This window comes from Coffea arabica, chromosome 8c (genome assembly GCF_036785885.1).
Source record: "Coffea arabica cultivar ET-39 chromosome 8c, Coffea Arabica ET-39 HiFi, whole genome shotgun sequence".
NCBI classification, from domain to species: Eukaryota; Viridiplantae; Streptophyta; class Magnoliopsida; order Gentianales; family Rubiaceae; genus Coffea; species Coffea arabica.
This window is the reverse complement of record NC_092325.1, coordinates 39,365,353-39,389,077: the sequence shown is the minus strand read 5'-3', so window position 1 is coordinate 39,389,077 and position 23,725 is coordinate 39,365,353. Positions and strand designations below refer to the sequence as shown.

General features: G+C 35.5%; 3 protein-coding genes and 1 pseudogene across 3 annotated transcripts; 3 read left to right on the top strand and 1 right to left on the bottom strand.

Moving 5' to 3' along the window:
* The first annotated feature begins 4,741 nt into the window (after positions 1-4,741).
* On the top strand, positions 4,742-5,270 carry LOC113706112 (agamous-like MADS-box protein AGL62; annotated as a pseudogene).
* Positions 5,271-7,391: 2,121 nt separating this feature from the next.
* On the bottom strand, positions 7,392-8,369 carry LOC113706109 (probable beta-1,4-xylosyltransferase GT43E). The gene has a single exon (XM_027227997.2). It carries the CDS (start codon positions 8,367-8,369, stop codon positions 7,392-7,394), a length of 978 nt encoding a protein of 325 aa, XP_027083798.2.
* Positions 8,370-9,727: 1,358 nt separating this feature from the next.
* LOC113707230 (U-box domain-containing protein 26-like) lies at positions 9,728-11,465 on the top strand. Its single transcript, XM_027229453.2, has one exon. The coding sequence runs from the start codon at positions 10,023-10,025 to the stop codon at positions 11,109-11,111; it is 1,089 nt and encodes a 362-aa protein (XP_027085254.1). The 5' UTR covers positions 9,728-10,022; the 3' UTR covers positions 11,112-11,465.
* A 5,703-nt stretch (positions 11,466-17,168) lies between these two features.
* On the top strand, positions 17,169-21,622 carry LOC113703228 (L-gulonolactone oxidase 3). The gene is made up of 3 exons (XM_027224528.2): positions 17,169-18,347; positions 19,472-19,727; positions 20,468-21,622. Exons 1-3 carry the CDS (start codon positions 17,649-17,651, stop codon positions 21,280-21,282), a joined length of 1,770 nt encoding a protein of 589 aa, XP_027080329.2. The 5' UTR covers positions 17,169-17,648; the 3' UTR covers positions 21,283-21,622.
* The last annotated feature ends 2,103 nt before the right edge of the window (positions 21,623-23,725 follow it).

Here is a 23,725-nt window from a genome sequence, read left to right as displayed (position 1 = left end):
TAAATTTGTTAATCAAGAAATAATTGTATGAGTTAATAAAATTTAGATTTATATCAAAGTTATATTGTTATACATCTTACATTGTAAGAATTACAAAAAACTAGACTGACGGGCAAAAGTGGACTAATTTTATTTTATATCCTTAAATTTGCACCCTAAATTTTAATTTTAGACACTTTGCGCTCTAAACTCTTAATTTTGGATACCCTACACCTTAAACTATCAAGTTTGTCCAATTTAAATCCAATCAATGACTACGTTCGCAAACTTGATGAATTAAAGGGTGGTGAAAATTAGTGGTAATGTACCGTTTTATTTGAACCGTAATCCTTTAATTTTTTTGACCACTTTTTGTACATTATCGTTGATCTATAATGTCTCAATTACTAATATTGTTACCAAAATTAGTGAGATAAAAGATGGTATAGATTAATGATAATGTATTGTTTTATTTTTGTTATAATAACTTAGCACCTTTTGACTACTTTTGGCACATTGTTATTGATTTATTGGATCCTCTATGCCGTTCATTTTACTAAAGTTATCATTGATTGGATTTAAATAGGACAAATTTGAGAGTTTAGGATGCAAAGTATCTAACATTAAGAGTTTAGAATGTAAAGTGTCTAAAATTAAAGTTTAGGATGGCAAAATGCAAAAGTGATACAAATTTGGAGGTACAAAATTTCAACTTGTATGTAGTCTCTTTTCGTCCTGTTTTCTAACCCAAAAAAAAAAAAAGAAAAATCTAAAAGACACTCCTAGAAATGTCATAGAAAATGTTCTTACAAAGAATTATTTACTTATAATTTCAAAATTGTATAAAAATACCCTAAAGAACATCCGTCCAAACGGATTCTAAATCAATGTGCAATCGTCTTCTTGTATTCTACTAATGATAAACAACAAGCTTTATGAGATGTCTACGAAGCACAAGTGAGAAATCAAAATGAAAACGATGTTGAGAAGGCTACAATTCCCGTTTAATAGCTAATCAGAAGGGTTAGTTCCACTTTAGATCCGTTCATATTTGATGCTGTGGAAAAGGGTTAATTATTTCTAGCTCGGTTAAAGCTATATGTTTGTATTAATTCTTCAATCTCTAACTTGGTTCAATCGAATTAATGCCAAAGGCTAACGAAAGAACATCTAACTTGTATGTTACCTATCACTTTAGACCCTAATTTGTATTTCCTTGTTGCGATGGAGTGAAATTTTGGGACAAGATCTGCATGCATTTGAGTATAAAATGGGCTGCACGAAATATGGTTTTTCTGTCTGATATTCATTGGCCTATATTGAGTGGTTAACAGTTTTGTTGTGTTTCTGCCTGCTTTGAGGACCAAGTAGTTCTTTTGGCTAATTAAAGCACTCAATGACAGGTGGCGAGGGACCTGACAATCCAGGCCAATAGCCTGTTGATGAAGGTTTAGTTCAAGCTGGGGAGTAATGAAAATTCAAACCCTGATGGGAAAGGGAAACCTATATCAGCCAACATTAGAAGTTCATCTATGTCTTCATTTGCCCTTTGTTTTTTTTTTTTTTTTCTAACAAAAATCATAATTTCACTCATGATTTATGCATTAATGGCAGAAAATATATCATCAAACACGTCACAAAAGTGATAAATCTGAATGATCTACAAATACATCAAATCTAAGAAATTACAAATAAAATTTTTAACGTAATTCAAGTGATATCAATCTCTTTAATCTAACGAACATCTGTACTTATTTTTTCTCATGAAATCTACTGTTTAACTACTTCAAACCCTTATATGAATTTGAGATTTGACAAAATAGATTCAGCAATTTCAGATCTAACAAATAGATCTGAAAAAATTGAGATTAGACAAAGAAAAAAAAATGAAAAGTATGAAACTAAGAGAATACTCTCAGTGCAAACCTAGGGAGAACAATATTATACTCTCATTAGAAATTCTAGAGAAGACTTTATTATCTACAAACATAAAAGGAAGTCATTGAGAGGAGGGAGGGAGATCAAAAGGCCTCCCTCCTCCCATGAAGTAAGATATTGTTTCGTTTGAGAAAAGTGGTGGAAGTTAGAGAGAAAAAAGAGAATTTAGAGAGCGGACGAGAGTGGATTGAACTTGTGAACTTAAATCTAGCTATCTCTTCATTTTCTGTATAGATGTGTTGAATTTGGTAGTTGTGGCCCCTGCAATGAGGATAAAAGTTGGTTTTTGTTTCTGATAAATCTATGCTGTTTACCTTATGCTTCCATTTGGATATGGTGATTGTCTAACTTACCAAAAAACCTAACCAGCTACGTAGAACCATTGTCTTATCAATCAGCTGTAAAGATCTTAGCTTCAATTGTTGAAGCTTTTACATGGCCTAATTTTATTCTTTTTCATGTTACTACCATTTGACCTTGGAGGATGAAGACATGCGATAGCTACGCCATTTCTTGAGACCAATGTAATGGTTACTGTTCTTAAAATTCGTTTATCGTGGAACTAAACAGTGCTCGACTGAAATCTTTTACGAAAAAGATTAATAACTATTTAAAAAAATTGACTAGGAAATGGTCATCAGCAAAACAAGGATAGGATCGATCTGTAATCAATCTAGCATACCTTAAGTACCTGCAGGATTATTCTTGTAGGAAGATTGAAAATGCAAACTTTCGTGAAATGAAGTGCAAACCAAAATTCTCTTCTTAATGTAGACTAATAAATTCATTAATGACTTAATCTGGATAAGAAGCAAATTTATGGTTATGCAATGCTTTAGAACAAAAGCCAGCTATGTAACTACAAGTTACCCCTATATCTGCTGCAGGGAAACAAAAAAAAAAAAAGCTTTGGCTAAACCCCCCAAGCTATATAATTGGTCCCCAATTGCCCTGCACTCCAGCTATCCGCAAGTCCAGAACTTTTATCATATTACTAATTGCATTTGGCAACTTCTGTTGCTTGCTAACCAACCAAAAGTGCTAAATTATGATGGTGAGCTGAGAGATCCATGTGTAGCCTGTCACATTTGGTTCTTGATTGCAGCCCACTTGATCAATAATGCAAGTAGCTAGCACTGAATAATACCTAATTGAATCCCACTTAAGTCTGAGGATTGCTTCATTATTAGAACTAGACTAGAGAAAGGGCGTACAAGAAAGTGGTGATCCTTAGTTATCTGAGCACAAAAACACAAACTAGAGAACCTAGGAATTGAAACTCCTTCTGTGCAATTCAAGGGAAGAGAAGGGAACATCAGAAGCATCATAAAGAAGCTCTTCCACTGCAGATTTTGTGGTAAAACATACCGATTTTAGCAACAGTTATAAAATTGGGCATGATTGAAGAAGAAATGGTATGCATGAGATACTGAACTTCCGTAGCAGATCAAAGTCGTTGCCACAACATTAATTTCACCTTGCACCGACGGTAACCTAGAAATTTTGTGCTTGGGGATTACTACCCTCTCTATCTTGGGGAAGATGGAGAATTTTGTACTAATTCATTAGCAACAAAAGTGAAAATCATTATTTATCTGAGCACTGTTCTTAGTTTATCTCTTGGTGGGTATAATTTGCATGCAGGTATTGAAATTAATTAAACTCACCAATATTATGTGTGGATTCTATCATTTTCTTCACGAATAATATATAATGTATAATTCATGTCACATTTAGTTTAAGTAGCAAGTACTTATTTTTTCTCTTAACGCGATATAGAAGGAAATAGATTATAGTCCTTAGCAAGGTGTATTTCATTTTTTTTTTCAATTACCGTTGCTTATTGTAGTTATGTATTCTCACAAATTATCTTAATCTACACCCTTGACCTTTAAGAAAGTACTGCTTAACCACAATTCCAACTCTGACACTTAATCCTTTTTCCTGCATTTTCAGTTAAAGGTCCTTTAATTTCAGTAAGTCGGTGCAAAGAACTTGCATTTATGAAATTTAAGCACCTAATTAGCTCCCTTCACTACTAGGTGTATATCCAAATTTAGTTCAAGTTAAGTAGGCTATATATATTTTGACAAAAAAAAAGTAGGCTATATAAAATAAAATATTCCGCTCGTCTCAGATAGTCTTGTTTTCCATTTTCATTCGTTTGAAATTTTAGTTGACTTTTCAATTGAAAACTTTTAACTTCTCTAAAATGTCCTTATTTAATATATTTGGTTACAGTAAATATAACTTACCTTATTCATTAATTGCTTTGATTCATACCTTGAATAATACATTTTTTGATCAATATTATTGTTGCAATTAATATAAAGGTATAATATTTAGTTGTACTACTAATATTAATACAAGGATATTTTAGAAAAATAGTATTCTTCCAATGAAGTTAACTAATTTTTTTTTAAATTAGGTGAAAAAAAATCAAGAAATCAAGAATATTAAAGTGGAACAGATGGAATATCAATCTAGGAGAAATTTAGAGGGCGAAACAATGGAAAACTGGTTAATATAGTATATATCTTAAAATTTTTCAAGTAACAATATTACAGGTAAATATTAAGGAAGGTGGTGGAACAATATATAGTAGGATTATTTCTAAGACTAATCCATCAATCAAGGATAAAATTGGAGGGTGAAACAACGGAAAAACTGGAAAGAATATATCTTCAGAATCAGGATAAAATCTTTGAAGTGTTTGGGAAAGAAAATTACAGGCAGATATTAAGGAAGGTTCAAACTCGTATAATAGGATACTAAAGAAATGTAGCTATTCCTGAATTCCTCAAAATCCCACCAAAAACCCAGAATGAACAACATGATGATGAAGAAGACGACGACCCGAGGTCGGAAAAAGATCGAAATCAAGATGATAGACGACTTGAGCAACAGGCAAGTAACCTTCTCCAAGAGGAGAGCCGGTCTTTTGAAGAAAGCTAGTGAACTTTGCATCTTAACCGGCGCAGAAGTTGCAATTGGTTCATTCTTTGGGCAAGGGTGTATTTGCATTTGGCCACCCCAACATTGATGCTGTTATTAACAAGTATACCACTGCATCAGCATCATCATCATGTGTTGCTGATCGGAACACCTCATTGGTTGCTGAGATACAAGAACACAACCAACACTATGCCAAAGTTTCTGAAGAATTGGAGATTGAGAGAAAAAGAAAGGAAACCATTGAAGGGTCGAAGGTAGAGAATAATGGGAGTTTTTGGTGGGATGAACCAATTGATAATATGGGGTTGGAGGAGCTTCAACAATATAAAGCTTCATTGGAAGAGTTGAAGAAAACGGTGTTGATTAGAGCCGATGACATTGATGCTGTTGAACGGTAATATCAATCCTGGTATGAATGCAGTTGGTTGTGATGATATGTTCGTTAAGACTGAAAGTCATGCATGCATATATAGAAGTCAAAGACGAAATAAGTTACTCGATATTCAAGTTGATTTGATTTGTATAAAATTAAAATTTATAGGTAAAAACTTCAAACTTCTCGAGGTCGTTTCGATTAAAATTCATTTGAATTTAGTTTGGTAAATAAACAAGTCAAATTTAAAATTAACTTCAAGCTCGTTAAAATTATTAAACAAGTTTGAGCACTAAGATATTTGACTTGATGAGATTCATTTACGTCTGTATGCACATACGACATTATATTAAAAGCATACATGAGATATTCGTTGGATAAGAAAGAAATAGAAGGGAAAAAGAAAAGAAAAGAAAGGACATTATCACTACAATATCAGATCTGCAAGTTAATTAGACATTGGTTTGTTATACGTAAAGAAACTAATTAGTATAAAATCATATGAGAAACAAATCCGAGAATGGCTGTCTGAATCTGGAAGCATAAACATCTTAATGAATCAAGTTCTTTATGATGGCAAAATCTAATACCCCGTTCAGCCAATGCAGAATTAAGCTACTTCTTGTAGAATTTTCATGAGGAAAAGAATACAAAAATTCCCCATCAAGGCGCCAAACCATTGCCCTCGAGCAAGCCAGTGGTAAACATTCCATTTCGTTCTGGCCCTCCACAATTTGTTCGATGAACCTGCTAACCTGCAATATATGCAAAACTACTTAAACATCCTTGACTAGATAAAACATACAACAAATAAATAAATTGCATTTGGTACTTCCCCCCTTCTCTTCTAAATCATGTGTTTTTTCTCCTCTATTCTTTTCTTCTCTTCACTAATTGGATAAACTAATTAAATATACATTGAGTCATTGACAATAAATATACAAATAGAGTTGAATACATGTAACGTATGCAAAATATAATATTTAAATTGAAATTGTGATTAGCTGTGATGCATCCAATCCCACTTAAAGAATATTTTTTTGGTGTATATAAATTTTATCCTTACTAATTATTACATATATTTTTTTCGATACGAGGTGTCCGGAATCATTGGACCCGACTAATTTCATGTGACTATGAGAGCCCCACCCCAAAGTTCCCGGCACGTTAGCTCTCCCGGGGTAGATCCAGTGACCTGCCTCTGTGGAAACCAGTCGATCTCCGGGGCGCCCGGGGGGGAGGAATAAAATCATGCTGATTAACATTACAAAGAAAAAGGAAAGAAACAACTCACCGGGAATGGTGCATCTTTGACTGAATCATGCAGCCTGATTGGCTGAAGTGGGCGGCGATGCCATCTCTTTGGATCCCAAAGTAAAGTACTATTGAAGGCAAACCCTGATAATCCTAAGTGGAATTTTTGAAACTTATTTGACCTTTCATTCAAATGCCATCCCGTAACCTGAGAGCCATTACAAATTGGACCCTCCATAATCGCATGCGTATTTTTTCCCACTAGTTTAGCTACTATCCACGTACCAAACCGCCTGCATATGCAAGAGTTAACAATCAAGAAAAACTATCAATTGAGAGGAAACCCACCCCCCCCCCCCCCCCCCCAACACACACACACACACACAAAAGAAAAGAAAAGACTGGTATTTCTAAACTGGTAAACCCTTGAACATTTAGTTCCTACTTTTTAAATTTTTGTAAGCTAACTATTAGAACACAGAACCATATAAAAGCTACAAGTGAAAAGAGTGTAATCATCCAAAAACAAATCTAATGCAGAAGGTCCGTATGATGTCTGTAACAAGTTGGCTAGTTTCAGTGGTACCCACTAAGTTCAGAAAAAGTATGATGGATGACCAGTCATCAAAAGAAGAAAAAAAAAAGTTGTTCAATGAGGAGCCCGAAAACAAAAATTGAAAGAAAAATAATCATTTGAAAATTATGTATGCAGCTTGTGCAATAAAACTTATAACCATGTTGACTTGTAAATCATTCGCGCAAGTGATTGAGACAAGTCAGAGCCACATATTAAATTATTGTTAAGTTTTCTGGGAAAGAAAGAGGTAAATGGACAAAAAAAATTAATTTAGGACAAAAGAATAAATTAAAGAAAAAAAAAAAGAACCACAAGTTAAATGGCAAAAGCTGTTGAAGAACAAGGACAATTATAAAAAGTAGAGGACCTGATATGTCTCATTTGGTCAAAGAGATCAGTGGTGTACATGTTGTCATCATCAGCAAAATAAATGATACCATCAAGCTGGTGTGTCTCAATGTGAGAAAGACCTACATTTCTGAGGAGCATGCCTCTATCATTTGCGCCAGTTAAAGTCTCTTTGCATATTAGATGCCTATGCATGACCCCAGAATTCCTCAAAATTTCGGCTGTTTCAGCAGATTGAGATGTCATCTCCACAACTATCCACAACAAAGGAGGCGGAACCAATCCCAATGTTTGGGCCAAACGATTTAAATAATAAGCTTGTAATGGCCTAGAATATATTGGGGTCACAATAATCAAAAGCTTATTGAATGTGGTGTTTAGATCTTCATAAAGTGTTTTATCAGTTAGATGATCACCAACAGGAAATCCGTCTTGTCGTTCATCAGTAGCGCCTGCTGATTTGGGTTTATCGTTATCATTTATTTCGACTCTTTCGACTGCAGATGTAAAATTTTTTGGATCATCATGTTGATAAAACCCAATCGTATTGACTTGTTGAAGCATCTCCAAGGAGAAAGGCTGATGTTTGGCCAAAAGATTCATGGAAAAAGTTGGTGAAGCAAATGGTGTAATCTCAATAAGTATGCCAATAAGGAAACATACCAAGAAATGGAGAAGAGCCCTTCTCCAACTGTTCCCCTTTGATTTGAACCTTTCTAAGGGTCGAGAAGATCTTTTAGGGAATAAGCCAAGAATGAGTGTTTGAAGTTTGTACAGTGCATAGTCTAATGAACTGAAAGAACGTAGAAATAAACCACCTGTTGGCAGGTGATCTGAGTTCAGCGATGATGATTTAGGTAATGAAGATGCTACTGCATATTCTTCCTCATCTGCTGAACTTCCATGTTGAGGCACCACTGACAATGATCTCCTGAAAGATGCCATCACAATAATCCAGCAAAGTTCTTATAACTTCAAATGCACATCACGACTAACATTTGATTTAGCTGAAATTGTAGAAAAGATATCTCACAGCAAAATCGAGAGGCACATGAAATGGAGGGTAACCTAGGGGTATGAGTACATATATTTATAACTTCAAAGTAGATTAAGAGTTAAGACTAATGATTAAAATGAGATCTTCAATGTCTAATTTTAGTTATTTCCAATTGTGACTCAAATGTTACACGCAAACCTCGTTTTTCTTGTTTAAACTGTTGAACATGTTACGATTTCTGAGCAAAACAATAAATGTACAAAAAATATCTGTTTCCCTTTAGTGCATTAATATATTGTTATCTAAGTATGTTTAATTCTAAGTAAATATCGTAGAGGATCCTAGTGATATTGGAGGACAAAAAATTGCCACAATTCCAAATTCATTAGACTGTTTATTCTTCCAATGCACATGTACAAACAATCAGATCTCATGTAATACATGTTACTAATTAGGCAACTAAATAATTACTGCCCTTTCTTGTGATGCTTAGAAAGGGAAGGGAAATGGGAATGTTGGGAAGCCTGATGTGAAGTTATGATTTAACCTTTTCTCTTTCCAAAGACAAAGAAACCATGACAATTTTAGAACACCTTAGATCACTCATCTTGAACTTCTTTCTGTGAGGATCCATCAAGTGCATTACTTTATCTCACCAGATTCACTCCAAATTACTAAGCAAGTACTCATGCGACAGTTCATGACAATGTGACTCACCCTTGATAAAGTTGACAATAAGAATCTTGGTATGTTAATTGGACACTCGAAAATGATATAGTAAATTGATAAGTTTTTACTCATTATCACATCAACCATGATAGTTATATTAAATTGTTCAATGAGACCTTACTTTCCATTGATTTGGAAATTTACGATCTAAATTACAAATCCTATGCATGGTTTAGAAAATGTGATGGTTGCAGTACTTTTAGTAGGATTCAAGGCAAAAATTGGAGTAGAAAGAAGGAAATGACAACCATGCATTGATCTTAAATCCAATATTTTGACCCAAAAATGTTTTGCAAGTTTGTTAGTGAGGTACTGAGGTACATGCAAAATGCAATTAGATTCTCATAGATTTGACAAACCAAGTCGAAAGAATATGCAAATAGAGGAACCCAAGAGTAATTCTTTCATACCATAACATTCCTCAAATGTGTGTGATCAATAATGTAGGTACGTCCTCAGAAGGAGACAGGGAAGGCTGGTATGAATCTGTCCTCAGTCCCCACATCCAAGTTGATAGTTAGATACGCTGTCATTTCAACCAAGTGATCAAAGATGAAATGGATTGATCCAAAGAATCATACTTTCACAGTTCAAATCTCCCAAACTTCACTAAAATGTCGGTAACTATGACCCTCCTCACGACCCCAAAGCACTAAACTACTCTCTGAAACCAACAACTCATAGAAGCAGATTCACTCCCACGGCTCACGCACTGTCACACTCACAAAACACACAGTAAAAGCAACATAAATCTGAGTTTTAGGATTATCAGCTTGTTTATTTATTTGTTTTTTATGATGATGTTATGAAGTCTCTTTTGCTGCACAAATTGCACTACTGTTGAAGTGTTTTCGTGCATTATTATTGCCACAATGAAATCTCAACACCCCAAGCTAAAAACTGCGCCGCGTCCACTTTTTTCTTGCGGGTTTTTTCGCAACTGTACTCAAACAGTGCTCAGTCCGACCACCACAACTCCTCCAGCACTCCCTTTCCCAGCCACCTCTGATCAGCCACCGCCAAAACCAACATCACCACCACCACCACCACCACCACCTCCTCCTCCTCTCCCTCCTCCACCTTCTTCCTCTCATCCACCACATGCACCGACCAAACCCGATTCGGAATCATCCTCATCTTCCTCAAACACCTCCCAGAGCTTCACCCAATGGAGGTTCCCGCTGACTAACTCCCCCATCTCTCACCATCTTATCCACCCGTATCAGCAAACTCAAGAAAAGCCGAAGATTTCGGAGCCCACCCCACCAAGAAAAGCGCCTGATTCTCTGCCGCCGCCGCCACTATCTGCTACCAAGTTGGAAGAAACTTTTCACGTTGCGGAGCTTCGTTTCAGCTCTGGATCCGACGAAGACAAGCTCGGCGCGCTACACTTGCTGGAAAAGTCACTCGTTCCAAACCCACGCGCAGTCGCGGACGGTGGAGATGCGGTGGCATGCCCGGCTACGGTGATGAAATGGGTGGTGAGCTGCCTAAAAGAAAGGGTCATGGCTAAGTCGGCCAGTAAAGTTTTATTGGCGCTATGTTTGGTCGAAGGTAACAGACATGCAGCAGTCGAAGCCGGGGCAGTTGGGGTTGTGGTGGACGCAATGGCGGATTTGGAGGGTGCGGTGGCAGAAAGGTCGTTGGCAGCATTGGAGTTGCTCTGCACGGTGGCGGAAGGGGCGGCGGAGCTGAGGTCTCACGCTCTTGCAGTGCCGATGATGGTGGAGGTGATGGGGAGGATGGAGGGGAGAGGTAAAGAGTATGCCATTAGTGTCCTGGCGGTGATTTTTGGTGGCTGTACTGATGGGGCGGTGGTGGCGCCTCCTGAGGAGGTGGCGCGTGCGGTAATGTTAGCTCTTCAAGGTGATTGTAGTGCTAGGGGCAGGAGAAAAGCGGCCCAACTTCTGAAGATTCTGCAGGAGGAAAATGGACGGTTGGATTTGACTCAAGACGGGTGATCAACGGTCCTAAAGGGTAGTAATCTTACGGCTTTAAGGTCATCTGTCAAATTTGGTCAAAATGGACCCATTGACCTGCCTGACTTACTTCTCTCTTTTTGATGGGTAGGGTTTTAAGGGTCTTGATATATCTGTATTAGTGTAGAGGGTACGTATTATGCACTATGAGTTTTTCTTTTCTTTTTTTTTTTGTGGGTTAGGAAAATGTAATATGAGTCTATGATATTGGGGTAATATGGTAGTCGCAATAATCCTTGGGGTTAACCACAAAATAAAAAAGGTGGAGAATTGTATTGATCCTTATGTAGATTGGAACACTGGATAAAAAATAAAATAAAATAAAATTTCAGCTCATTGTTATCTGTTAATTTAGCACAGTTTTAATTGTTGCTTGGTCTTTTAATTCATATTTGAGGTTGCATATACATTGGTATAATACTATCCAATAATCTAAGTTTGGTATAGGGATTGTTTGACTTATATAAATCCTGATCACACTAAAAGTTAAAACTACCTGTTCTTTTTTTTTTTTTTTTTCTTAAAAGCTATTCTTTTCTGCATGAGGTATCCAAAACTTTAGCATTAAGAATATTCACCCTATACCTTTTGGTAACTTGGTGCAATTTTTTCAAAGCTCATGCAGTAAACTTATATTTGAACTCTTAAGAGTTGAACATGTGAATGTAAATTGTCCTATATCAAAATCTATTGGGTCTTAGAACACTCTGTTATCTCTACCATAATAGGGTGATATATGTTCTTTTATGATGCATATTCCGACTAAAACTTTCATAGAATTCTGTCTCAACAGATCTTCTATTTCATTTCTTGTGCCATTTTCTATTACGCTTTTTATTATATTGATATTTTTTCCTTTATAAACGTAATATTTTATTTCTTTTTTGTTTCTAAAAATCCAATAACTACTAATTAAGTAATACATAAAATTTAACAAACTCAGAAAAATCAAAATGCATAAAAATGAAAATTTTTAATGAATTCTCTGCTATATTTTTTAATTTTATTTTTTTTAAATTGCCGTATTTGTTTTACCCAATTAATAGTTATTGGATCTTTAGAAAATAAAAAAGAACTAAAATATGACGTTTATGAAGGAAAAATAGTAATATAATAAAAAGTGAGACGAAAAATGACATAAAAAATAGGACAGAAGATCCATTATGAAATTCTATTAACATTAACCACAATGTTATATTTGAACACTTCGTATTGACAAACAAATCCGGATTTGAAGTCCCTTGTAATCACTTGCAAAACACACGGAAAAAAAAAATTATTTCTCATTTCCAAAATACTCAAATGTTGCGAATCAATTAGCATTAAACCATATCCAAAGTGCTCCAATGTGTAAATTCTTTCCTAGACTAGAAAACTAGCTACTAATTTTTTTTTTCTTTTTTGGTCTCGCGCGAATCAATTAGCATTAAACCATATCCAAAGTGCTCCAATGTGTAAATTCTTTCCTAGACTAGAAAACTAGCTACTAATTTTTTTTCTTTTTTGGTCTTGCGATGGTATAAAAAGATGAATGAGTTTAATTTAAGGTGAAAAAAAAAACCACATGTGATTAAGCGAATATACAAGAAATCTTCTCGTGGTTTCAAAACGTACAATCCAACACCTTGTTGTTTGATTATTTCTCCTTGAGTTAACTACATGAAATTTTTTCCGTCAGGGGTGGAATAGGTATATCAATTAAAAATTAATTATAAAAAAACTATTTTCATATACAACTATTTGCAAAACAAGCCCGTGTGCTTACACACACGTTAGTTTTGAAGATTTCCGTTGCCTTTTTAATTTAGTTCCAATAACGATATGTCAAATTGTATGTTTTGAAACTACGGAGACTTTTCTGTATATTTGCTTAACCACAAATGGCTTTTTTTTTGTTTTTTACTCTCTAATTAATTAATTTATCGAATGGATCGGTAATAATTTGGATGGCAAATTCACGTGCAGTGGGGCTGATATGCATTATTGATGCCTGAATATGCAAGGGCTTTAATCTGTCAGAAACAGGGAAAAAGTGTCTTCTGAGCAAGATTTGACTGATTTTAGCAAAACCAAGCGGAAAAAAGTTTTCTTTTTTGGTACTACAGAAAAATATAATAAAGAAAAAAGAAAAATGAATCCCAAGCTAGAATTACTAATGTTTATACAGGGAACAATAGCCCAAGCTAGCAGTGAGTCGGCCCGATCCAACGTACAAGACGGTTGGGCTTGAAAAATGAGCAGGCATTTAGACACTAACAATTGGTGAAGCGGTATTTGGATCTTTCGCAAAGTTCTAGTGGATGAAGGTAATTATTGTTTTTTAAACTGCTGGCTTGCTTTCTGAGTTTCAATTATTGATGGTATAACGAGGAAAAAGGGATTAGATGGCTGCATGCAATTGATTGGAAAAAAGGCAACGGCCCATTTCCCTTGTTGTATACGCAAATTGAAAATGTATTGATGTACTTATGTGACATTTAGTAGTTTGTAATTAGGCTGTCTCTGTCACCTCCTCTTAATCTAATATTGCGAAATGTTATGCTCTGATTTATCTCTTTTCTTTGCTTTTTCTACTTGATTTGCCATTCATTTCTTTAGAGAAAGGTTCTGTTATCTCCTCTATTTTGATGGCAAATGTCTCTTAGGATATGGGGTGTCAGTCAAATCCATCAATCAAACTCAAGTTTGCATATTCTTCCCTTCTAAATCGCATATATTCATGCATATTTGAAAGAGTTTGGCAAGCCCCATCTTAATCCTACTCCGGCAACAAAGCATTTCTTGATCATAATTCTTTATTGTCAGGAAACTTCCCTCAAACCACCCCTTAATATTAGTCCTGCAACAAATCACGGCAGTTTGAGATTACCATTAAATTTCTTAATCCTTTCACCTGCTTGCTTTGCTTCTCAAATCTCAACAGATCCACCCTCCAAAGTTTTCCAACACATCCACCTCCCTTATTTAACCACGAACAAAAAAAAAGTTAATTTTCATGATAACATATGCTATACCCCGACAGATTGTGCTGTTTTGTCTCTCTTGGAGGGATATTTACAAGGTCGTGGGGAAACAAGAACTTCTTGGTTTTAAAATTTTTGGATTAGGGGCTGTTTTCGATTCAAAGGTATTAAGATTCATGAGTAAAGGGTTATGTCCCACATTGGTCCGATAAATGCAGAAAGAGCAGTTAATATGTAAGTAAGGGTCCAAGATCTAATAATTTAATATTTTGGATTAGAGTTGGATTCCTGACTTATATATTGGACTCTTTGGTATACTCTCATTTGATAGGTGTTTCCCTTTATCAAATCGGTATCAGAGTTTTAAGTTGTGAGATTGGGCTATTTATGGGCAAGTGAATCCTTTTCGGAGTTGAATTGGTGAAAAATTCTCTTTTTAGTGATGGACCAAAATGCTAAAGAGTTTAGTTAGTGTTGGACCAGGTGCGCTATGGGTTTGGCTGGGGTTCGGTTGGTGTGAGATGGAGCCAAGGATTGGTAGAGATCCAAAAAATCCAGTTTGGATGTTAAAAAATAGTGGATCCATATTTGGGAGAAGAGGTGTGTCATGAATTCAAGTAGAATTCTGAGAATCTACAAGGGAGCAGTTGAAGGAGAAAAACAAGACAAGGGAGGGAATAAGGGGAAGGAGATAGAATGAGAGAGAGATAAAGGAAACGAGAAAGAAAGGAGAATCAATTTGTTATCAATCAACTTGTTTTCCTTTTACAATCTGAGCTCGTTATATAAGAGTGAGCTAACCGATCACTGCTACTTCATTCTGTAATCTAACTAACCTCCTGACCTCATTAATGCTAACAACCTTCTAACAGACTAACAAAAATTGTTATTTATTGCCTAATTGCAATTTAGTCCTCAAGTCCTGACAAGGTGATATTAGGTGATAAGGTGGGCTTGAATTTATTATTAAAGTAGGCTCGAAAAAAAGCTTGTAAATTTGGATTTAATGTGATGATTACTTATGAAGGGGAAGATTTGTTAGATTCATGAGTAAAAGGTTCACATTGATCCGAGAGATGGAGAAAGAACATTAATATGTAAGTAAGGGGCTAAAACCTAATGGCTTAAGATTTTGGATCAAAGTTGGGTTCCTGATGATAGAGCCGTTATTTGGCACGTTTTGCATTGTCATCTTGTCCTAATTTTGGCCATTCATGGTGTTAAGAAAGGGGATTTCACTCATATTTGACATTTGTGCGAATTGTAGGTGGTTAGCATTAAAATGATATCGCGGGGAAAAATTTCCAGAAGACTTTTCATTTCAGAGCGTGGCCACGCCTTGGAAGGTGGACGAAACCGAAAGACGGACCGTGGTCCATGTGGACCAGGCACATGGGATCAAAACTCAAAGGGGGAAATGGCTTTTGCAGATTGATTTGCACCGGACGTTTCTTGGCTTTTGGACTCCTTGGAATTGCGGCGGCTATAAAGAGAAAAAGGACAAAGCAAGATGCATCATCTATTTTAGGCTTTAGTTTTCTTTTCCCTAGCCGTCAGACGTTGGAGACTCTTCTCTTGCTTTTTGGCTTTCACGTTTTTGACTCTCTCACTTGAGTCATCGGATCTGTACAATTCGTGGGGGCTTTTGGCATTGAATTTGGGGATTCAGTACGATTGCCAACGCAGAGATAAGGAAGACGCTTTCTTTTTTCTTTCTTCGTACTTCACTGTTCCAGATTCTTTGATGTCTGCGTGGATGAAATTAATTGATTCGCGCAAGATTGACACGATGAGGAGCGGCTAATTTCCTCCTCTACCCAAAGGTTGACGCAAAGGCGCGGTCCATAATATCTGTGAGATCTAATCGAATTTCATTATTTCTTCCATTTTATTGCTATTCGTGCGTTTCCTGAATTAATTGTTCATGGGTATTTGATTAATCGAATATCAACGGCCGGGTATTTGATTTAATTTAATAGCCTACTGCCACGTTAATTAAATAGAATCCGTAATTGTTCATTTAGTTAGCACCCCGTGGCGACCACCATAATTGGCTTTATGATGGGGAAACGCAAGATCTAATTTAAATAAACCCTCTTAGCGTGTTTATTGGTTAGGGTTGGGTTCTTCTAGCTTTAATGCAATTGGGTAATTAAATTCCTATGGTCGTACCTAGGGTTGTTATCTGGTTAGGGAAGCAGTTAATGGTCGTACCTTGACTGTCGGAAAAGTACGGAAGAGCTGGTTGTCAGAGCTTATTGATGGCTATAACCAACCTAGTGATAAATGGATGAAATATCTTTGCATCGATGAGCATTTAATTGGACCGTGCCTGAGCAGTTGATCCTTTGGGTAGAACTTTTATTAATTGCTATTTCTAGTGAATTGTGCTTTGTGAGTTAGTTTTGAATTTTGTTTGTTTTATTTTATTTTATTTTTATTTGCCTCTTATTGAAAATCCCCCAATTTCGTTCTACTAATTTGAAAAGAAATAATTTCCTACCTGCTCCCTGTGGAATCGACCCTACTTGCCATTGTACGCAAAATTAGTATTTTTATAGATAAACTCGGTATATCGGATCAAGCAAACTCTTCGGGAACAGGGTGAATCAAGTAACCCATTGCACACCTAGGGTCCCTGCTCCAGTACTTGGATTTGTTCTATAATTATTTAATTGATGTGGTAATTAGGACTTTTTAGTAATTATTATTGCACAGGTTCGGCACCTGTCACCTGACTTACATATTGGACTCTTTGATAGATTCTCTTGAGGTGTTTTTCTCTATCAAAATATTTTTGTTTTCCATACTTACATGATTGGGTATTTGTTGATCTCTAGTTTGACCTCGTCATTCATTTTGGAAGTTTTGATTTAATAGTGGTTGTCAATAGATCATCACCGCGCATAACTCCGTTTGGATTAACTATTTTTAGGGTATTTTTAAAAAAATTTACTGTAACAATTTATATAAAAAATTTTTACTATAAATATTTTTAAATATTTGATATATTGTATGAATAAAATATTTTTTGAGTTATTTTTATTTATGTATTATTGTATCATTGTATTTGAAAAACTTGTTTTTGAAAAATTGACCAATCCAAACGGATGATTGCGTGTTTATCACGAAAAAAATTGAATAATTGCTAATTAAGGTATCAATGTTATACATGCTTGCTTGCTCCATAAATGGCTCTATTGGCCATGCCAAAAGATACATAGCTTTTGGAACAAAGATTTCTATCTTGAGCTATTTCCAAGAATTCAACCAGCAGAACAACTGAATTTTTGACATGGACTTCTTACTTGTGGAGAAAAAAAACGCTCGAAACCTATAAAACCCCAAACAAGCATTAGCCCACCAATTGACAATTCACATGCCTTCCCTACTTTAAACTACCCCACACCTAAGTACAAATTTCAACGTTTTTTTACATCTAGTTGCTCAATTCCTGTCTTGCCATCCAATTCAAGTAATCTTTTATCTCCAATAACTTAGCTTTCAAGCACTGTCCTGCTTTATATAGCCTCCAAAAATTGGATTTCACTTCAGAATGACACATCTCATCATGGCTAATCACAGCTGCTTTCTCCTTAATGGCATCCTTCTAATTCTGATGTCTACCATTCAAGCCATACCACCACCAAACCCTGTCCAGTGCAACTCAACCGGTTGCATCCTTCACAATTCTTATGCGGTATGGGGAGACCGAAAAGATTGCTATGTTTCCGGCGTTGTTTATCCGGCAACGGAGGAAGAACTCCGGTTCGCAGTAGCCAATGCAAACAAGAACAAGCAGAAGGTGAAAGTTGTGACCAAATTTTCACATACTATTCCAAAATTGGCATGTCCCACTGGTACTGCTTCCATACTGGCTGATCAAAATGCAACCCTGATTAGTACTGAAAAGTATAGCTCAGATATAAACATGGATGCGGCGAATATGACTGTCACGGCTGATTCAGGAGTACCACTTAGGGATCTTATTGATAAGGTGGAAGCAGCAGGGCTGAGTTTGGTGGCTTCGCCGTATTGGGAAGGGGTGACTGTTGCCGGGCTAATTAGCACCGGAGCTCATGGAAGTTCGTGGTGGGGCGCTGGTGGAGCCGTTCATGATCATGTTATTGGCCTAAGCCTAATTATTCCTGCAACGGCATCGGAAGGATATGCCAAGGTTATCAGTCTGAATCACCAAGACCCACTCCTGAATGCTGCCAAAGTTTCGCTTGGAATGCTTGGTGTCATTTCTAAGGTGTGACCAACTTAATTTGTTTTCCATTAAAACATTCGTTTCTGGCACAGTATTAATTCGAGTGATTCTCTCTACTGACAACATATATAAACTATATGGAGGGGCAAAGGATTATCTACTATTTCTTACAAAAAGAACAAAAAGTAAAAGAAAAAGGGAATATCCACTGTAGAGGTGGAATCAGTTGGTATAGGGGAGCGAGTGTGTGTGCAACTGTATGACTGTTCTTGCTTAAAAAAAAGAAAAGAAAAGAATGAAATCTTTTTTGACCGTAGGAGCAAAGCAAGTTAATGAAGAATTATACACGTATTTGAATAATGCTTCAGAAGTATACAACCTTTGACCGTGAAAGAGACACTGGGAAAATGGAAAGTATCCTACAAGACACAAAACGGGAGAAGTATTTGTATATTTATTAGTATATATATGGGTTTGGTTAGCGAGTGCTCTTTCACATGTTAATTATTTCTTGGTATGAGCGAAACTAATTCAGAATCTAAATGCTGGTAATTTTTTTTTTTGGTAAGAGTGACAATAATTGATAAGAAAAATAATTTCAACTAATCAGGATTATGGATCAATTACTTGGGATTACAATCAATCAAAGATTAAAAATCACAATAGAGTGTTTAGAATTTACTTATATTAACCATACATGTTAGAGAAATATTTAGTTGTCCAATATTTAGTTGCAGGTTCATCCACTTCAGCATTAACTCTAAACTTTAAATTTGGTTTATGGTTGAAAATGAAGAGCATTAAGTCTCATCACTTTCTGGTCCTACTTGTTAAGATAAGATTAATTAAGTCCGATCCATTTCTTTTCTAAATCTCATGCCTTGTTCATATAGTTTTTCCATCTTAGTACTTTCAGTCAGGAAATCGATCATGCTTTTGCACTTTTGGCTTCAATCTAAATTGCCTAAGACAAACCCATATCTGATTAGTTGATGGCTAGGAAATATGAACAAAAAATCAGATAAATTACAAGGTTGAGACTTGAGAATGCAATAACCGGAAGGGTTCATTCAACACCAAGACTTCAATGATTTGACTGATACTGTAATAAATAGACTACTATATATCCTGATCACCTCATTTGCATATATACTAATTTATTATAGGTAACCTTTTCTTTGGAGCCGGCTTTCAAACGCAGTATTACTTACAACTTTACAAGTGATGATCATATTGAAGATCAAGTGTTCGACCATGCAAAGAAACACGAATTTGGAGATATTCAATGGTATCCGTCCAGACATACTGTTGTGTACAGATATGATGATAGGGTTCCATTGAGTACTGCTGGTAATGGAGTCAATGATTTCATAGGTTTCCAACCCAATGCAATTCTTCTCTCCCAGTCAGTTCGAGCATCAGGTATCATGATTTTTCTATCTTTAGACCTTCTACCTCACTTTTTATGACCAATCAACGTACATTTCATAGCATATTGTATTGGGTCATCAGCTTTTTACAAAACTTATTTAATTCTTGAATTAGTGATTGTCGTTCTTTAATTTAGTCCACAAAGCCTCAAAAGTGGACTTTGAATAGATCAAAACAATGACCAAGGCAGGTGGAAGTTTGTTTAGGATAACATTAAGCATGCGGAGCACTAAGGACAGGTTTACAAAATTGGCCAATACAAAATTTCTGAAAAAGTTCTTTAACTTCAGGTGAAGTTAACTTGAAAAGTACCTTAAAGGCTAAATAGATGGGATACAAAAATTTGATGACTGAAACTTAGGCCTTGTTCTTGTTTGCTTTAAATTTTGCAATATTTGATTATGAAAAGTCATTATAGAAAATAAAGCTATTAGATTATGGATTTTAGTTTTTTTAGGTATTAAGAAATCTATAATCTAAATACTAATGTAGATGAGAACATCAAAAAAATTAATTATCCAAAATCAAAATATATGATCAGGTAAAATAATCAATCGAGAACAAGCCCCAATATTTTGAAAAAACTTGAAGGACTCTAGATGTAACCAACCTACATGTATTAGACAGATTCTGAAAATAAAAATGAAAAGAGTCTTATATATTATGGTGATTGATTGTTTATTTAGTGGTGTAATTTGACTTTACTTTTGTTTCATTTGATGTATGAGCAGAGAAATCATTTGAAAACGCAAGAAATGTCAATGGCAAATGCACATTAGCATCTTCTTTCGTGGCTTACAAGAAATTAACAGCAAATGGATTAAAGAACAACCTTATCTTTACTGGATATCCAGTAGTGGGTCGACAAGGAAAAATGCAGACTTCAGGTTCTTGTTTAAATTCATCACCTGCAAGAATTGACCAGGCATGTTCTTGGGATCCAAGAATTAAAGGGCTATTCTTTTATGAGTCAACAGCAATATTTCCAGCTACAAAATTTATTGATTTTCTACGTGACGTGAGAAAACTGAGGGACTTGAAACCAGAAAATTTCTGTGGGGTGGACATCTATAATGGTTTTCTGATACGTTTTATCAAAGCATCAAAAGCATATCTAGGACAATCTGAAGACTCAGTGGTGGTAGATTTTAACTATTATCGAGCTGATGATCCTTCAACTCCACGGTTGAACCAAGATGTTTGGGAAGAAGTGGAGCAAATGGCTTTTATTAAGTATGGTGCTAGGCCTCACTGGGCTAAGAACAGAAATGTGGCATTTTTGGATGTGCAAAATAAGTATCCCAATTTTAACAGATTTGTTGCTGCAAAGGAGCAATTAGATCCTCAAAACATGTTCTCTAGTGAATGGTCGGATCAAATATTGTTTGGGAGACAATCAAACAAAGCTGATGGCTGTGCTCTAGAGGGGCAATGTATTTGCTCGCAGGACAGACATTGTAGCCCCGAGAAAGGTTATTTTTGTCGATCCGGCCTTGTTTATACTGAAGCTCGTGTGTGCAGGTATTCAATGTCTGCGGTGCATTGATGAAGATCAGTGGAAGAATCCGTAGAAGTTGGTAGAAAAGTACCAAAGAATTAAGAAAGAAGCCGGGAACAACCCAGGACAGAAATCAAGATTTGTTCAGTTCTTCTGGATCTTAGCCGAGAACTCCAGTTTTCACAGTTCTATCAGGGGGAAAAAAATGTTTCCTATTTGCTTTATTCAGTCATCATTGAAGTTATGGACTACACAACCAAAGTTTTATGCTTGTGCGAGGACATAGTTAACGGTATAACACTCAATTTTTCAACGATGGTATGATGAATAGAAACAAAGGTACAAATTTGAGTTGAAAGATATTGGAAATTCCCCGTCTTTTCTTTTACAGCACAATATTCACCTATTGATGATGCTAGTATGCTTTACCTGTTCTGTTTGGACTACAGATATCGTGCCCAGTTGTCCTAAAACAATGCGTTATCACATAAAAGGATGAAGAAACCAACTTTAATTTTTTTTTTTTGAGAAATATTATATACACTCTCATTTTTGTTAATCATACTTCTACAGTCATTTTAATCATATAGTTTTCATTTATTACATCATATGACGAAACAAATGATGAAAGTTTAATAACAAAAAATAGAGTGCAAATAATATTTTTTCTTTTTTCTTTTTTTAAAAGGATGATCCAAGACTCTTACACTTAGAGTCATATGTTTTTTTTTTTTTTTTTTTTCTCTTTTCTGTTAATAGTTAGAATCATGTTGGACGTGCAATTTGTGTGGATCATACAAGCATGCAGGCCCAATTCCACTCTATTTGTAGACAGATCAACACCCCCAAATTTCATAAAATCTGTCACTTCTAACCAAATGCTCCAATTTTAGGAGCATTACTTTGTGGTTTTTTTTTTCTTTTTAATTTTAAGTTGCTAAGATATATCTTTATGTAACTTTTGCATTCCTTTTGTTCCCCTCATTTTGAAGTGTGGGCGTGCAACTATTGCATCTCTGAAACAAAAGAGAGGGAAAAAAGTTCAATTAATTTATGACCCCAAAAGAAATAATAGCATACTATGTTATGCTTTGGAGAAAAATATTACACACTGCTTAGCATGGGCATAGGCAATATCATCAGCAGTGATGGTCATGCAATGCTCAGGTGTTAGTGTTCATTTGCTTCACCTGTGATGAAGTTCATTAACCACTCAGACAAATCATTCTTGGATTGCTGTCTTGGCATCTTCAGAATCATTTTTTTTTTAACATTTGCTAATCACTGTTTTTTAACATTATTTTTTTGTTAACAAGAGATATTTGGATCATAGTCGTGCAACGTTTTAGGTTCAAAACATTTTCTTTTTAAGTTTCAAAAGACCACATTAAAACACTTGGGATGGATTACTTTCAACTTCTAGAGAAAATGAAGCATTGATAAAAATTAGTCGTAGGCATGGAGAAACGTATAGTCTTTGTCAGGGAGTTGCATAAAAATTAATTGAATTCGAAAGGCATTTATATCTCAGAGGAAAAACCGATTGTATAAACATTTACCAGCTACCTAGGTGGATGAGGAAAGAAAATCCATCTGGGCTGTTATTTCGATAGCCTAATGAGAGCATCCAATAAAGGTTGTGGACCTCCCTAATAAATATACTCACAACTCTAGGGAGGCGATCTGATGAGAGTACTTGGGACTGCGAATTAGGCGCATCTATGAACTTTCATCACCTCATCTATGACTGCAAATTGACAACCTACTTTTAGAGTTGCCGATTGGGTAAGAAAAAAGAGAAATAGGAAGAAATGTTAATCATATGATGTTTGCGAGTGAAGGTGTAAACGTACTGGAGTTGATTGGTCAAAACTCGGCTCGAGGAAACAACAAAATCTTTTAGTTTGACAAAGGGAGATACATATACATATAAGCTTTCATATCAACATTATAGTTTTAAAATTTTCAACTCTAACAACTTTGAAAACTCTTTGAATTTTTTTTTAAAATTTAAATGGTAAATTTTATTAATATCAAGAAATCATATTACACACAGATCTTCTTAACATCACTATTACACTCCTTCCTATAGTATATTTTTGAAACTCTACTAATACATGCTATATCAAAAATTTTGGTAGGGATCCCCCACTCCACCAACATCCTCCAATTCTCCTTAGCCCTAAGAATTATGTCCCAAGAAACGGCTTTATAATGGACTGTGTTAATAATGGTTTCAAAAATAGCCACATCTAATCTCTGCTTTGAATGGAATCTAATTTCATTTCGAATTCTCCAAATGGTATACTCTGTTACTGTTAAAGCTGTCCTCTTGAATTGATTGCAGAATGAATCCTTTGACCAGTGATGAGCAAGCCAAGCGATTTCACAATCTCAAGAGAGTTTACTTCTAAATACACCACACATGTTTTGCACCTTTTGCCAAATTCTTTGAGTAACTGTGCAATCAAAGAATAGTTGAACCATACTT